Consider the following 16522-nt stretch of genomic DNA (forward strand, 5'->3'; position numbering starts at 1 on the left):
ACCATGGGTTTGCTATAGTTTCAGGGTGTCGTTCAGGTCCCTACAGGAACGGTCATTGATTGACAAAACATGGGTGCCAGTACGAAAATATTTCCAATAGCTTAGTAAGTATCGCTGCCATGTTTTCCTCTCATGATGACAAACATTATACACTGTATATTGTTTTGATATAATCTTTCAGGAACACATCCACTATTTGTGATATATAAATATTTGTTTCAGTTCAATATTTTAGACACTTAAAGTTTGGTATTTTAAAGTTTGTTTCACCGATAATGATCAATGTTTGTTCTTTTGTAGAGTCGTGTCGTCACACACCGGAGGACTCCCCAGATTCACATATGCACCTGTTCCATGATAGCATGATGACATGCTCAAAAACACTTAAGCAATCCTTGATATTTTGTGTAGTTCTTTTTTAACATATTTACCATGTCAGTATCCCAATCACTATGCATTCCGCCACGTTAATATACCCAATCTTAAATGACTGTGGCGTCTGTCTGTTACAAATACTTTGCATAAAATTCCTTGTTGATAATTACGTAAACATACATTTATCTTAGAAGAGATGTCATACTGTATATATCTTCACCTCGTGTTCGTTCGAAACCATCTGTTCTCATACAGTGAGTATCGTTTTACGCCGCTTTCAGTAATTTTCCAGCAATATAACGGCGGTGGACACCATAAATTGGCTTCACACATTGTACCCATCTGTTGATTCGAATCCGGATCTTCATCGTGGCGAGCGACCCCTTTAACCACAGGGCTACCCCACGGCCCCTCCATCTGTTCTGTCTCTAGAAACAATGTAATCCGTGACAGTCGAGAGAGTATTTTCTGGTTTAATATTAACAGGTCAGTATTCGTTGATAGTGAAATCACAATGAATTAAAAAAATGAATTTGTTCGGTTACTCTTTGCAACCTACTTGATTGTGTGTCGTATTGCTGTCCAGCTATCGGCCACTGGATTTTCTAGCGGTCGATAGCTGACAGGCTTTGGTGATTGAATTCAATCTTCTTCACCTCATTTTCCATCAAACAAAGCTTTCTGCTTAACATCATGAATGAGAGAAGCGTGATATTTGTTAATGTTATCTGAATCGTGTGTGTGTGTGTGTCATGTTGACACAAGGGATGTAACGATTTTACATTGCATGACGGAAAGCTTGACTCAACATCAGGAAAACAAAACCAGTTTCATAACAAAAAATAAATGACTGCTCACACTGATACTGACTTCAGTTGTTTATTCGGATATGATCATATTAAACACAAGGGGACTGTTCAACTCCGCTCTGGCAATATTCCAGCAATTCACCACTAGATGACGATCCCTGTTTATGTTCTCTCCTATTAAACATTTCATTAAATTGTGCAGGTTAATCAAACATAGGTGAAACAATTCTTATATATCGTCTAAGGAGCCGCAATTGACTGTGCAGAGTTGCGTCCCTTGGGCAAATACGTATGATCGTGGGTTCGAATCCCGGTTCGCCCCTATTATGTTTCAAGGTTTGTCAACACCTCCGTGCTCATGGGTTTTACCAAAGTGGTAAAAGTCCTGCATCATTTCGGGCTTTCCTTCAAGTGTATACTATACGCGGAGAAAGCGGCGTAAAAACCTACTCAATCTCATTAAAATCAGATCTTAGTTCTCGCTACCGCTAAACAAACATCTGAGAACACCCCCATTACGGTCACGTCAGACCGACCTTGCGCGAACTTTGACCGACCAATTGAATGACTAACAAGAAGTCGACATTAGCCAATCAGCTTTCGCGTGCTTTACGGCACTAATTTCGAATTGGCGACTACGCTTCAAAACAAATTTTGACAAATTCTCGATTAAAATTTGAAAAGTGAACGAATGTACATTCTGGAATGGCTGATAGATTGTCTAGATTGTATGGAATACCCCCTGTTAAAGTTTCCGAGGTTGCATGATTAGAAATCACATTCCTACTGTCGCTTTTATGATCTTGTAAGCGACGCTCTGATTGGTCAGGTTAAAGGTCGTTCTGACGTGACCGCTAATGGGATGTCCTCAGATCTTTGTTTAGCGGTAGCGAGAACTAAGATCCGATTTTAATGAGATTGAAACCCACTCACTCACTCACTCACTCACCCACAGGGCATTTAAGTGAAATAAAGTATCAACTTAGTAACACGAGTGACAAGAGTAAAGTCTTTCTTGGCTTTACTTTAGCAGCCATCGTGCTTGCCGCTGAAGTGAGGTTGAAACGTTTCATCACAGACATGTAGCAGTAGACTACTTTCTTCTCATGGCCAGCGCCCACGGCAGCTTAAACGTCATTAATCTGTTATACAGAGAAAACAGTGACACCTTACACCAAATTCGACTTTCCTTAATATATAGCTACCGAGAAATTAATTCATAACGTCTAACAAGTCATGCATGGTCAGTCAAAATTAACTGTAACCACTTTTGATATCGTGCCTTGTTAACAATACCTTGCCTCAATCAGGACTAACAATTCAAAAGGGTATTTTCTGATTGTATCATCATGCTTAGGAATAACTACTGGGCCAGCCCAATTGTCCATATCTTCAATGATGCAAACAGACTATTTTATATACGTCTCACCTCATATAGTGATAAAAAGCGGGTGAAATTCAAACATTAAGGAGCCACACGTTTAGGGTTATGAGAAACTATTATTATCTTAAAATACAGATGGTATATTTACGTAACAATGGGTTATCACAATAGAATCGATAATCCAATTTATAAAACATAACATATACACCATGGCATAAAAGCAGTTTACTCCTTTCGAGTAAAAGAATGCACGTTTTGGCAGTAACACAGCATAATTCTGGACTAGACAAAATGAACATCATTAAACGTATTAAAATCTGCACATATTTCTTTGCATTTGGATAAAAGGGGACATTATATGTCAAAATAAATGGGGACAAAGTACTAAAACGTGCCTATGCATGAAGCGACCCTTTTGGGAACACAATCATATGCATGTTTACACAGGAATGACATTATTCTCCACTACAGGTGTAACTCACCATGAAACTTCCTGCGTATTCTCACAAGGTTGTCATCCGAGACGCTTCTCTCAAACTCGTTTTTAAAGAAGATTCTGAAACTGTTAAACAGGAACTATTTAGCTTTCATTGGAGATTAAACGATCATTTCCTCGTCAAAACCAAATGTCATTGAGTGAATATTTGAAGGGATATATAAATACAAAATTGCAAAAAGATTTGTGAAAATATGGTGAAATGTAATATTGGTGAGATAATATTTCCCAAACAGAGCAAACAAATATGGCAAATATGAATATGACAAATATTTCGTGCAGGTTTATTTCACTGAAATGTGCAACTAATGCATTGGTATATCAGTGTCTATGTCAGTAAACTGAAATGTGCAACTATTGCCTTGGTATACCACTGCCCATGTATGTAAACTGAAATGTGCAACTACTGCCTTGGTATACCACCGTCCATGTCTGTAAACTGAAATGTGCAACTATTGCCTTGGTATACCACTGTCCATGTATGTAAACTGAAATGTGCAACTATTGCCTTGGTGTACCACTGTCCATGTATGTAAACTGAAATGTGCAACTATTGTCTAGGTATACCACCGTCCATGTCTGTAAACTGAAATGTGCAACTATTGCCTTGGTATACCACTGTCCATGTATGTAAACTGAAATGTGCAACTATTGCCTTGGTGTACCACTGTCCATGTATGTAAACTGAAATGTGCAACTATTGCTTAGGTATACCATATTCCATGTCTGTAAACTGAAATGTGCAACTACTCCCTTGGTGTACCAGCCCATGTATGTTAATTGAAATGTGCAACTACTGCCTAGGTATACCAGCCATTGTATGTAAACTGAAATGTGCAACTATTGCCTAGGTGTACCACTGTCCATGTCTGTAAACTGAAATGTGCAACTATTGACCAGGTATACAGCTGTCCGTGTATGTGAACTGAAATGTGCAACTATTGACCAGGTATACCACTGTCCATGTATGTAAACTGAAATGTGCAACTATTGACCAGGTATACCACTGCCCATGTATGTAAACTGAAATGTGCAACTACTGCCTTGGTGTACCACCGTCCATGTATGTAAACTGAAATGTGCAACTTTTGACCAGGTATACCACTCTCCGTGTATGTAAACTGAAATGTGCAACTATTGCCATGGTATACCACTGTCCACGTCTGTATACTGAAATGTGCAACTATTGCCTTGGTATACCATATTCCATGTCTGTTAACTGAAATGTGCAACTATGGCCTAGGTATACCACCGTCCATGTATGTAAACTGACATGTGCAACTATTGCCTTGGTGTACCAGCCCATGTATGTAAACTGACATGTGCAACTATTGCCTTGGTGTACCACTGTCCATGTATGTAAACTGAAATGTGCAACTATTGTCTAGGTATACCACTGTCCATGTATGTAAACTGAAATGTGCAACTATTGCCTTGGTATATCATTTTCCATGTCTGTAAACGGAAATGTGCAACTATTGGCTTGGTGTACCACTGTCCATGTATGTTAACTGAAATGTGCAACTACTGCCTTGGTGTACCATTTTCCCAGTCTGTTAACTGAAATGTGCAACTATTGCCTAGGTATACCACTGTCCATGTATGTAAACGGAAATGTGCAACTGTTGCCTAGGGATACCACTGTCCATGTATATAAACTGAAATGTGCAACTATTGCCTAGGTATACCACTGTCCATGTATGTAAACTGAAATATGCAACTTTTGACCAGGTGTACCACTGCCCATGTATGTAAACTGACATGTGCAATTACTGCCTTGATATACCATTGTCCATATTTCTATACTGAAATGTGCAACTACTGCCTTGATATACCATTGTCCATATTTCTATACTAACATGTGCAACTACTGCCTTGATATACCATTGTCCATGTTTCTATACTGAAATGTGCAACTACTGCCTTGATATACCATTGTCCATGTTTCTATACTGAAATGTGCAACTACTGCCTTGATATACCATTGTCCATGTTTCTATACTGAAATGTGCAACTACTGCCTTGATATACCATTGTCCATGTTTCTATACTGAAATGTGCAACTACTGCCTTGATATACCATTGTCCATGTTTCTATACTGAAATGTGCAACTACTGCCTTGATATACCATTGTCCATGTTTCTATACTGAAATGTGCAACTACTGCCTTGATATACCATTATCCATATTTCTATACTGAAATGTGCAACTACTGCCTTGATATACCATTGTCCATGTTTCTATACTGAAATGTGCAACTACTGCCTTGATATACCATTATCCATATTTCTATACTGAAATGTGCAACTACTGCCTTGATATACCATTATCCATATTTCTATACTGAAATGTGCAACTACTGCCTTGATATACCTTTGTCCATTTCTGTGTAACAAGCATGTCCCTGTTCTTTTTCTCCTGTATTCCTTTTTCATCTTCGCATCTTCCTCCTTGGAGTAATTCTGCCACCCATGCGTTCTGTCCTGGCGCTGCCACACATACTGACTCTCCTCCTGGCTCTGTCCCTCGTCCGCGGTACCTGTATGTTTACATGTGTTCATTTTAAAACATGGGCATGTTGTTTCATCACATAGTGTACCGCGGTAGTATGGATGGGAACATGGTCAAACAAACTCACTCACTCATTACATAGGGTAGTTTGAAATGGTTAGGTGACGGACAAGTATATATAACCAAACATGTTCTGCAATTATCAACATTTAGTAACAAAACGTAGAAAACAATCATTCCTCGTACTGTCAATCATCAGTACACGATAATGCATACCTTCTCTTAGGCTCAAACATTTGAGTATAACTCCAGTTGCGTAAAAGTCATGCTGGTGAAAACGTTCAAATCACTGATGCATGTTCAGTTCTTGTTTGTTCTTGACCTCAAGTCATGATTTTTGATGGAATTGCGCCGATTGTTTTCATGAGTGTCGTCCACATACGAATGCATCCACACACCAAATATTTGTATTCTGAGGCTGATACTTTTCAGGATAGCTCTCATGGCGTAAAAGTCATGCATGTGAAAAAGTTCAAATCACTAATGCATGTTCAGTTCTGTTTGTTCTTGACCTCGTCATGATTTTTGATGGAATTGCGCAAAAAAAAAATTATGAGTGTCGACGATATCAGAATGCATTGACACATCAAATATTTGTATTCTTAGGCTCAAACATTTGAGTATAACTCCCGTTGCGTAAAAGTCATGCATGTGAAAAAGTTCGAATCACTGATGCATGTTCAGTTCTGTTTGATCTTGACCTCAAGTCATGATTTTTGATGGAATTGCGCCAATTGTTTTCATGAGTGTCGGCCATATAGGAATGCATTTACACACCAAATCTCTCTCTCTCTCTCTCTCTCTCTCTCTCTCTCTCTCTCTCTCTCTCTCTCTCTCTCTCTCTCTCTCTCTCTCACCTGTACGTTGGTTGGTGTTTGTAACCTTCACTGCAGTTGGTGCTGGGAGTTTTCGCTCCTTCTCATTCATCTGATTCCTGAGGACATTATAGTTGTAAATCGTCACTTTAAATACATCATATTTTTCATATCATCTGACCACAAAACTAAGATCATTGTTAAAATGGCATGGGGATTATTTACGAGTAACTAAGTATGGGGACGGTGGTATACAAATATCTTCAACTAATCATATCTTACCGAACTGATACCTCAAACTTGTTTTCTTCACCGAACCTGTACTCGTGTATCTCCCCACTGGCCCACATCACCTGTAACAGCACAGTTTACACTATACATATTTGTCTTGCTCACATGTTAAGAATATTTCACTTAAGGCTGTCTCGTAGATGCAACATTTTCAGACGCCATAGAACAAAGAACATCGGAATGGACAGCATGAATTCCTCTAAGAAATGTGGTTCTGCATGCATAATTTTACCTTCACACGCAAACCTCTGGCTCTGATGACCACGCCGCAACTCCCTGGTCCACCATCTTGATTTTTGTGAGACCAGTCAGGACCTGCCGTAGTAAATATTTAACATTGTTTTGACACTGTATAGTATATATACTACCATTAACGAAGAGTAAGAAAACCAAGCCATGAACATGCAATACTCTTTTCTTTACCTTTTGAAGTGGTGATTTATTCAGAAATATTTCCCGTCTTATAACAATAAACATATATCTTATGAGCTTCTGAAATCCAACTGATGTCAATAAAGAAAATATTCAATTCAACCGAGCTACCTCTCTCAACCTGCACACCGACATCTATCAGCCGACCCGGGAGTAGCTGTCGCGGCTGATCTGTTGGCAGTACATCATACCCTGTTGCTGCCCCACAGCGATACACATTCCTGAAGCCATTGTCCCACAACACCCACACGGACTCTAAAAGTAATATGGAATCCTACATTATGTGCATTCATATTAAGATTATTCGCACAACATTAAAACAAATAGTTAATATGGGCATTAGTTTCGAATTAATACATAGTGAATGTCCTATTCAATACGATACATGTTACTGTACTAGGTTTGTGTCACGTAATTCAAGTTTCTAAAACTTAGCTTATATGTTTTACCTCCTTCTTGTCCGTGGTTGTAGACGGTTCCCGGGAGTCCGGAATCTTGGTTGTCCCACATCCAGTCCGGCCCTCTCACAACCCTAGACCCTAGTGGGGGCAAGTTTTCATTTATGTGGATGTTGTCAAATCTGTCCAACGACTTCATATTAAATACATCCTTGTACAGAATATTATGGACAAATGTGGCCACTTGAACCTGAAAAAGAGTTCGGTAACAATAAACAAACGGAATTCTTCTTACGAGGTGCCATGTTCGGTCAAACTACAAGTGTATGACGTGATGTTTGATGGTGCATACAGTAAACACTGATACTCAAGTGAGGTCATTTTGCAATCAATGAGCACATGTAGAAGTTGGAACTTCTGATTACTTATTCTAGGTAAGCATTCATTTTTGTAATATATCTGAGGAATTGTGGCCATGTGTTTATATAATAATATATAATCACAGGAAAAGACAAGAAATATTAAGTGATACTAGTACTGTAATTCAATAGTTTTATTTGATTCGTCTGTCAGCATTTGAAACTATTTTCTGAACTGCTGATCTATCAGATAAAATAAAGTTTACCTTATCATCATATCGCAGATCCAAACCAAAAGCGTCGATGACAGTGTCGATCATTCGGGGATTGTCGGCCTGAGATTTCATGTAGTTCAAGACGTTGGCACTAACCCTCTGGAAATGATGATACGAAGTAGAGATGCCGAGTATTTGCATTTACATTATTTCTCAGGGACAGTGATATACAATACACATTTCACTATTTACATCCCCCTTTCATTACGATGTGTTACTTTTACACAATGCCCAGAAGTCTAAGTGCCGACTACACATCAACTCATATTCCAACGGGTATAGACCAAAAAAGAATTCTTACCTTTATTTTCTGGTAATTGCAGAGTGTTGTGAGATCATTTGGTGAAGTATATGTGCCATCACTGACGGATGCCATTTGTCTTAGAAAGTCCTATAGATTAAAACAAATATCACTTTATCTGATATCAAAACGTTCTTTAAAGTCAAGTTGATTTGAAATCTTGAATTCCGTAAAATCAACTTGTACTTCTACAATGTTACTGACACAGACAGATCTGAGGAACGCGTGTACATGGCAAGCAAGGAAAGTGACCTTACATTGTTTGCATCTCCAACAGGCACCCACACGAGAGGACCAGCAATGTCCTGTTTACTGCGATCACTGCTCAAAACACTTGCAACGGACAGGAGCCTTGTCTTCTCCTAATACAAATGTTTCAGAGTTACAGATAGTTTATGCATTTGTCAAATAAAATACAAGTGAAATAAAACATATCTATGTTTGTTTAGAAGCTTATCCTTGCATCATTATGTGTCCATCCCTCGACAAAACAGACTGACCTATTCAAAATACAAGCTAGAATACTCACTATCATAATTCTAAAATCAGGATACGTAATTAAATATATGGGAAGGTACTTTAGAATATGTTGTAACACATTTGAGCATGCATATATAAGTGCACTGCTCACCTTTTCGCTGACATGACGATTGTCGGCAGAATGTTGATGATTTTCACTGGATGCTTGGCCATCAGTTAAGAAAACAATCCTTGGTGGTACCTTCAGAAGCCCAAATGTGCATACACCACCTGAAATAGACCATCAACACAATGAATCTGTCCCTCTGCAAAGGGCTCCAAAATATATAAAGTTTTGCTTGAGGATTTCAATTAATTAACAGTTGCCATACCTTTAGTTATGCAAGCCAAGCTATAGAGTAGTCCCTGAAGAAGCGGCGAGTGTCCCTTGGGTGTGATGTTTTCTGTAAAATGGAAATATATAGAGTAGGAAATCAGTCCGAACACACTACAATGTATCAATATCCAAATTGTATAAAAGAAAAACAATAAAAACTATTACTATTGTTTAGCAACCATGAATACATATATGGTGCCATATATGATCCTGTGAACAAAATAGAAGTACTACCTATTGCATCCCTGAGACTTCCATAGTCGTTAGTTAAATGATGCAATACCCTCGGTCGCCCTCCAAATGTTACAAGTGCAACATTCTCTTCAATGTCATGTTTTTCTGCTGTTTCTTCAAGACCTGCACAGATGAGAAAAGCATGCTGAATCCAGGTGAACAAAGATTCGATGTGACAAGTGTATCACAAACATATTTTACTAAACAGGCAAATTGCAATAATCATATTTAGTGGACAAATTTGCAACAATTTATTATGAAACGCATGTATTAGATCTGTAAGTATGTGCTTTTAGATATGTGAATTTGTTACCCTTGATAAATCTTCGGAGGAAGTTTTTGATGTCCCTCAATGCATTGTCACTTATACTCTCGGATGTATCTATGCACAAGACGGTGTCAAGAGAAGTTTCAGCCATCGGAATATCTCCCGCTACAAGAATATAAAGCTATACCATGTACAAATAGTTACATTAGTTGTACATTATCGATAAGAGCAACTTTGACAAACTAACATCAATAATACTTTCGATCTCTTTTATGTTACGGGGTCAGTCATTAGATATTCGGGTTGGAGGTCTGAGATTTTATATAGAGTCAGCTACAGCTGAAACACTAGATATTTTATTAAATAAAACTTTGAGCCTAAATATATTTTTTTATAAAAAACGCTTTGCAACAATGTGATTTTTGTGGCAAACATTTTCTTTGTTTCATCTGTAAATTACGCATTATCATTTTTTTCAAGCATTTTCGTGGACAATTTATTATGTCCCATAAAATACCAGCCCCGAAACTGAAATGGTCGAACCAAAGTTATCAATAAGGAGTTTTTTAAAAGAAGTTGTTATTGGGATTATATTAACCAACTAATAATGAAGTCAAACCTATTTCAAGTGCTTCCTCCACACCACGCCATAGTGAGCCATTGTAGGGGTTGCTGCTGTTGAGAACATCAATGCTCAGCAATGCTTGTATGCTTGCTCTGCCGGACCTACTAGCACCAGCCTTCCTTTTGCTCAACTTTGCCTCAAACCTTTCTCTACGAAACACAACATGCCCTTGCGATTAACCACTCGCGCTTTTTACTATTCATGAATAAGAGTTACCAAACTGCATACAATATTCTATGTATACAAAGGTAATTATTGGGTACAACCTTTGTGTACAGTATACTGTGATACCTTAAGTACCCGAGAGGTAGAAGTACTTTATCAAATACATGTTTAGTAAAGCTGGTACAATACGAATATTATTAGGGAGAAGGCGGTAATAAGTGTTGCACTTGTGCCCAATGCCTTTGTCTTATTGGACAATAAAATATGTTTAATAATAACGAATATTATATATTGCCTGGAAATTTGTATAGGATTGCATCATTACTACGATTAGTGCCAGACTATACCTTGTAGAAGGATCATTCAGTAATTGATCGGTGTGACCACCCATTTCCCTTCTCAACATGCGCTCCACCAGACCAACAGCATCGTCCTCGGAGTCTGGGTTCAGCTCATCACAACTAACACCCGTCAGTCGCCCCACGGCTCTGAAGTCATCCACAGTCGCTACGGGTAACACTCTTGAACGAAGAAACTGTCTCAATAAATCACTTAATGGACGAACGGTTGGTTTGTTATTCTTCCCCCTGACCAAGTGTCCTTTGGTTTCTATGATGCTTGTTTTGGAGGATGGGGGACTGTTTGGGGTGTCTTTTTGCAATGGACGATCAATCAGATCTGTTGCTGGTGTTGAAAATTTGTCGGCTTCTAACGTTCCAAGAACAACCACAGTTTCGGAACTTCCAACCTCATATTCTACATGCTGCTGTTGGGTGGGTAGTGAACTAGTGTTGTCTGTAGGACTCTTGTCAGCCTCCTGCTCCCGGATTTCAAACAACTGTGCATTGTCGGCAATCGATGCAAGCAACTGCATGAGGTTGGATCTCAAGTAAACATATTGTTGCCTTTGACGTTCAAACTCTGTCTCTATCAATATTCTCTGGGCATGTATTTCCGCTTCAATGGAAGCAAATCTCTGTCTTCTCCTTGTATTACGTTCACCTTGAAGGCTCCCCATTATTGTACAGTCAGTTTGCTTAATGTTGCTGTTTCTCTAAACACATAAAACGTTTTGCCAGTTTGATTTATTTTCACTAATAATTTATGCCACGCACCTTACATCTGCAAATGTAAAAAGGTATAAACACAAATTCAGATTTAGGAGGCATGACACGTGCATGGTGTGCATCCAACACATGTCTTAGATTGGCTATTAATGTGTATCTGGAAAAAAACATCTGCGTCGGACTATTTTATTTCTATTGATTTCTTCAAAATATCTGTCATTTTCCGCTTGGAATATTCCGTGTATGCTGTCATCCGACGCTGCACACATGTCAAAAGTATGCAGGGCATGGAGCTATACTTCCCTGCCTTTTATGATCTTCAGATGAGGCCGGAAGTGACGTACATTCATGACAATTGTATCGACCGAGTGCGGATTGAATACACTTCATCCTGCCTTCCAAATACATCGTTGCAGATTTTCTTATCTAAATGAATGCATATAGTCACATGACATACAGACGTATCGTAACAAAGTACATAAACATCTCGTTATAAAACACATATTCCTAAGTGGTACATTAGTACGACAACGAAACATGTCAATCCGTATTGGCCACTACTATTCCTGCGACAATGGACTTATTGGTCGCTCATATGATACGGAAACGTGTTACTCGTTAAATTTACGACTATGTCAACATAGAGTTACAAAAATTAACTCACAGTTTTCCTTCGACAAAACAAAACCTCTGTTCGTCCATGTTAGTTTTAGTGTGGGTTTTCCCAGTCGACTAAATATATCCCTGACATGGCTTCTGATATAGCAGGCTGACTTGGCAAGCCTTCAACATCCTTGTACTGGTGGGTCGGGCTGTATGCGACATACAAGTGTCAGATGACCTAGAAGCTAGGATTGTGTTGTCCCCGACAGGAACACAGTTACAGCGCAGCACAATACATGAAACGAAACTACGATTAAGCGGTGCGTAGTAAGCGACATTGATAGCCAGACATGTGAGTCAGCTGTCGGCGTTATCACACGTCACTCCAAAGAGACTTTCTAGTTCCGTGTGATGTATTTGTATGAATCCGTTGCATATGTATCATTGAAATATAACTCGAATGCTAAGGTTCCCTGAAGAGAAAACATATTATATTTTTTGGCTCCTCCCATCTGATCATGTAAGTGTCCATTTTATTTACATTTATATGCTCGATTAATGTTTGACATTGGAGCCTATGAACATAGGATTCTGGCATGCAGAAGGGACGCAACTTTGCACATCCAACTGCGAGGCCTGGGACGACTGGGAACAGCGTCCTGCAGTAGAGTCAAATCACCCATGAGATGAAAATATTAAATAATGTTCGCTAATCCCCGATACCTGTAAACGTGTACTGCTACCTGCTTTTCACATGTGACTTTTGAACAGATTATTTACTTTTACCAAGTACAATTTTTCACTTCTGCCCATGTGGAATATGAAAAATACACCTTCTAACATAATCTGGGAAGAATAACAGAGGGAAAGGGAGATTTTACTTTAGAGGTAGTCGTGTCTATCGTCTCTTGTTTCTTTAAGGTACGTCTCTGCTTGCAATACGTGGTACAAATGTACCATGTACAGTTTGTGTGTGCAAATAGAATCGACAAAATCCTTTCCATAAATAATTTACAATATGTCTATTGTACGATTCCGACTATATCATAAGCATATGTTTTTGAGCAGACAATTATCACGGTGACCAAGACCGCCTTACTAGTCTGCCATGGGGATCGACTTAGACCCGCATGTCAGGCAGTGAATAGCAATATCAGGATAGAAAAAATAATACAAACAAGTGGCTTGTAATCTAAACTCACAGTTTATTTATATAGGCAATCAAACTCAAGTAGGGGTTACAACAACAGGTATGTAGGACCTGATAGATAAACACCTGAGTATGGAGCTAATTGACAAACTCACAACTAAATAGGCTGTGCTAATCAATCTCATCGGACGCTAGACAAGACAATGGATTTGCTAACGTCTGTGTCTGACAGGAATTCACACCTTGAGACAATGAGCTGTGACCAATTAATATAAGCTCTTAATTGGACCAGTTTGCGGGGACTCAAAAGGACGGAACAATTACCTCTAAGGGATAATAGGTGGATTTAAAGAACTACAACGCTTTAAGCGTTAATAAGGATTTTACCCCAAATATCTTCCCAAAGTACTGTAAGATACAAATAGCTAGTTCTATGAACTTACAAGTACAAATAACCCTATAATAAAATGTAAGAGCAAGCAGAACAGTCTACGAACTTACAAAAATGGTATAATAAGGGGTAAGATAAGCAAATGTGGGTATGACATAGTTATCGAAACATTTACAGTTCAGAGAAAGTTCAAGATCTCACCAATTCCCGTCAAAGAGTCCTAGGTCGGTCCAGCAGTAAGACAGCAGTGAGCAGCCAGCAGCGTGACCTGAGTCCGCCGAGACGTTACTGATTTACTTAATCAATCAATCACATTGGAGATTTAACGTGCGCTTTCCGACTCAAGCGTATTTCGCACACGGGGTTGCACTTATGCTATTGGGGGGAAAAAAGGCGTAATGAATAAATAAAGAAGTGCAACCCCCAAAAATATAACTTTTACAGTACTAAAGATTTACTTAACTGACTGAATGATATAGGAGATTTAACGTGTGCTTTCCGACTGTAGCGTATTTCGCACACGGGCCTGGCCAGACCATTTAGTGTATTCCGAAAAGGGTGAAAGTGGTGTGTGCAACCCAAGAGGGGGCTTTTAGGGGTTACTTAATTATATTGAATTTTTGGAATTTTTAAATTTGGAATAAATGCTGAGGTGGGTGGAGGAGGGAACTAAGGGAGCCGGGTGAGGTGGGTGTTTGTATGTCTATTGGATTTTGAATTTGTAGATTAATTAGTTTTTAGATGCGCTTAATTAGGTCTGTTTTGATTAGGAATACGCCTAGGGCCTTGAAGTTTTCTAGTTTATTTTGAGGGTTTAGTATTTCATCTAGAGTAGGAACCTTATTTAGATTGAGGGTGGTTTGTAGTGTGGTTCTGTGTGTTTTGTAGTGGGTGCAGTGGATGAGTGCGTGTTCTGTGGTTTCGGGTTGAATGCAGTGGGGGCAGTTGCCTGTGGTGTGCCTTTTAAGTTTTTTTAGGTGGTTATCTAGGTTAGTGTGTCCTGTTTGGAGTTTTGTAATTGATCTGTCAATTTTTTTTAGGGGTGTAGGATTTTAGGTTTGGCTAGTGGTTTTCTGAGCACTTTTTTGATTTGGCTATTTGTGTTTTGATATTGATTATGCCATTTTTTGGTTATTTTTGTTTGTTAACACTTTTAATTTCTGATTTTGAGATGGGTAGGTTTAGGCTTATTTCTGGTATTTACTTAAGATTTGAGTCGGCCTTTAAAAAAGAAAGAGCCCCTAATTGACCACTTAATTAATTAAGTAACCAATGGGAGATCAGCCTATTTACGTTGGCTAAAGCTAAACAAACCTGTCTTGTTAATGAGAGTGTGTTTTCTAGAACACGGTTTTTGTAATATAACTAAAATTATATTATGAGTATATACACATATGGACTATGAGCGTATAGGTCATAAAAAGTTCTATACACTGATATAAAATATACAACAATAAATATTCAAATGAAATTGGTAGGGACACAAGGGCAAAATATGTGTTCAGTGACCCAAAATCATGAATTAAATAAAAAGTTGAAGAGTGACAATACAAGCAAATACATATAAAGGTAGAGACTATAATTCTCTTTAAAACTGTACAAATACATATAATATTGAATGAGACAATTGGAAGAGAAATGACGCTAATTAGCACAGCGTCACACAATCCAGTGATTGATATTATGAGCATCGATCCACGCAATTTGGATCGATGACATGCATCAACCAAATCAGCGAGCTTGACCATCCGATCCCGTTAGCCGCCTCTTACGACAAGTATAGTCGCCTTTGACGGCAATCATGAGTTTCTGAAGACCTATTCTAGCCCGGATGTTCACATGTCAGTATCGCCAATAGTGGCTTGAAGTTGATCGGTAAAACAAATAACATAATCGGCTTAAATATACTTCTCCTTGTGGATTATATGTATTTTATGAAACCAAAACCAGATTATAGAAAAAGCAAGTGTGAACTTTCTTTCCTGCATGATGATGGGATTTCATCGTACAAAATACATTGTCCCCGAAAATTCTTGAAAAAAAACATATGCTTCAGACCTTTGAAAACATAAAATTATATTGTTGCAGGGTATTTTCTTTTTTTTAAAATAAGGCTCATAGTTTTACATATATATGTTTTTGTACAGGTAATATCAAATTTTCGGACTGTTTTGTCCGTGCAATAAGGGTATTGAGTTCGCATCTGTTTACAACGTTTTGTTTCACTATGTCACATGTTAGGTTTGTTCTTCAGGATCTAATGAACAGGATGTAAAAATATAACATGGATGTATGATGTAGATGAATTGTAAATGATATTTGTCAACGCTTTGGAAACTGTGTCAACCAGGAACCATGCCAGACATGTCCACGGGGGTAGAATAAAGTTGAAAGCGTTCGCTAGTCCGGCTTTGATTTCCTACATGGTTAAATGGGTGAAGCCCATCTCTGGTGTCCCCCACCGTATTATTGCAGAAACGTTGCTAAAACCGGCGTGAAGACACTCACACACTCATTCAATTTTGTGACTGTCAATTTTCTTAGAACAACACATTCACTAATTTCGTACATCATGTTGAAATTGCATAGAAATGCAAGAATCCTGAATTCGGCAAAAAAATACGAAACTCATGCTAACATGTTCTATTTTATTTTA

General features: G+C 38.4%; 2 protein-coding genes across 6 annotated transcripts in view; one reads left to right on the plus strand and one right to left on the minus strand.

Moving 5' to 3' along the window:
• Nucleotides 1–1227, plus strand: part of LOC139478618 (uncharacterized) — a 28429-nt gene extending 27202 nt beyond the window's left edge. For all 3 annotated transcript variants that reach the window (XM_071261190.1, XM_071261182.1, XM_071261172.1), the window contains exons 19-20: nucleotides 19–104; nucleotides 301–1227. In XM_071261190.1, the coding sequence (XP_071117291.1) occupies nucleotides 19–100 (82 nt within the window). In that variant the 3' untranslated portion in view covers nucleotides 101–104; nucleotides 301–1227. The remainder of the gene's footprint in view (nucleotides 1–18; nucleotides 105–300) is intronic.
• A 19-nt stretch (nucleotides 1228–1246) lies between these two features.
• LOC139478736 (uncharacterized) lies at nucleotides 1247–12664 on the minus strand. Of its 3 annotated transcripts, none has more exons than XM_071261349.1 (18): nucleotides 12387–12664; nucleotides 11003–11709; nucleotides 10485–10639; nucleotides 9911–10030; nucleotides 9598–9720; nucleotides 9359–9430; nucleotides 9139–9257; nucleotides 8765–8869; nucleotides 8508–8597; nucleotides 8198–8305; nucleotides 7624–7822; nucleotides 7286–7429; nucleotides 6975–7057; nucleotides 6734–6804; nucleotides 6494–6570; nucleotides 5439–5604; nucleotides 3051–3130; nucleotides 1247–2326 (listed from the first exon to the last, which is right to left on the minus strand). In XM_071261349.1, exons 2-18 carry the CDS (start codon nucleotides 11671–11673, stop codon nucleotides 2322–2324), a joined length of 2388 nt encoding a protein of 795 aa, XP_071117450.1. In that variant the 5' UTR covers nucleotides 11674–11709; nucleotides 12387–12664; the 3' UTR covers nucleotides 1247–2321. The 3 variants fall into 3 exon arrangements, with proteins under 3 accessions (XP_071117450.1, XP_071117464.1, XP_071117457.1); XM_071261363.1 differs by having other exon boundaries at nucleotides 11003–11777; XM_071261356.1 differs by having other exon boundaries at nucleotides 11003–12148.
• Between the last annotated feature and the right edge of the window lie 3858 nt (nucleotides 12665–16522).

This window comes from Haliotis cracherodii, unplaced genomic scaffold (assembly GCF_022045235.1).
Source record: "Haliotis cracherodii isolate W230 unplaced genomic scaffold, xgHalCrac1.p SCAF_1, whole genome shotgun sequence".
NCBI classification, from domain to species: domain Eukaryota; kingdom Metazoa; phylum Mollusca; class Gastropoda; order Lepetellida; family Haliotidae; genus Haliotis; species Haliotis cracherodii.

Coding starts and splice junctions, on each gene's coding strand:
- LOC139478736 (XM_071261349.1), bottom strand. CDS start 11,673: ATGGGGAGCCTTCAAGGTGAACGTAATACAAGGAGAAGACAGAGATTT. Junction 9,721..9,910: donor CCTCCGAAGATTTATCAAGG/GTAACAAATTCA, acceptor TCATCTGTGCAG/GTCTTGAAGAAACAGCAGAA. Junction 8,870..9,138: donor ATCGTCATGTCAGCGAAAAG/GTGAGCAGTGCA, acceptor CATTTGTATTAG/GAGAAGACAAGGCTCCTGTC.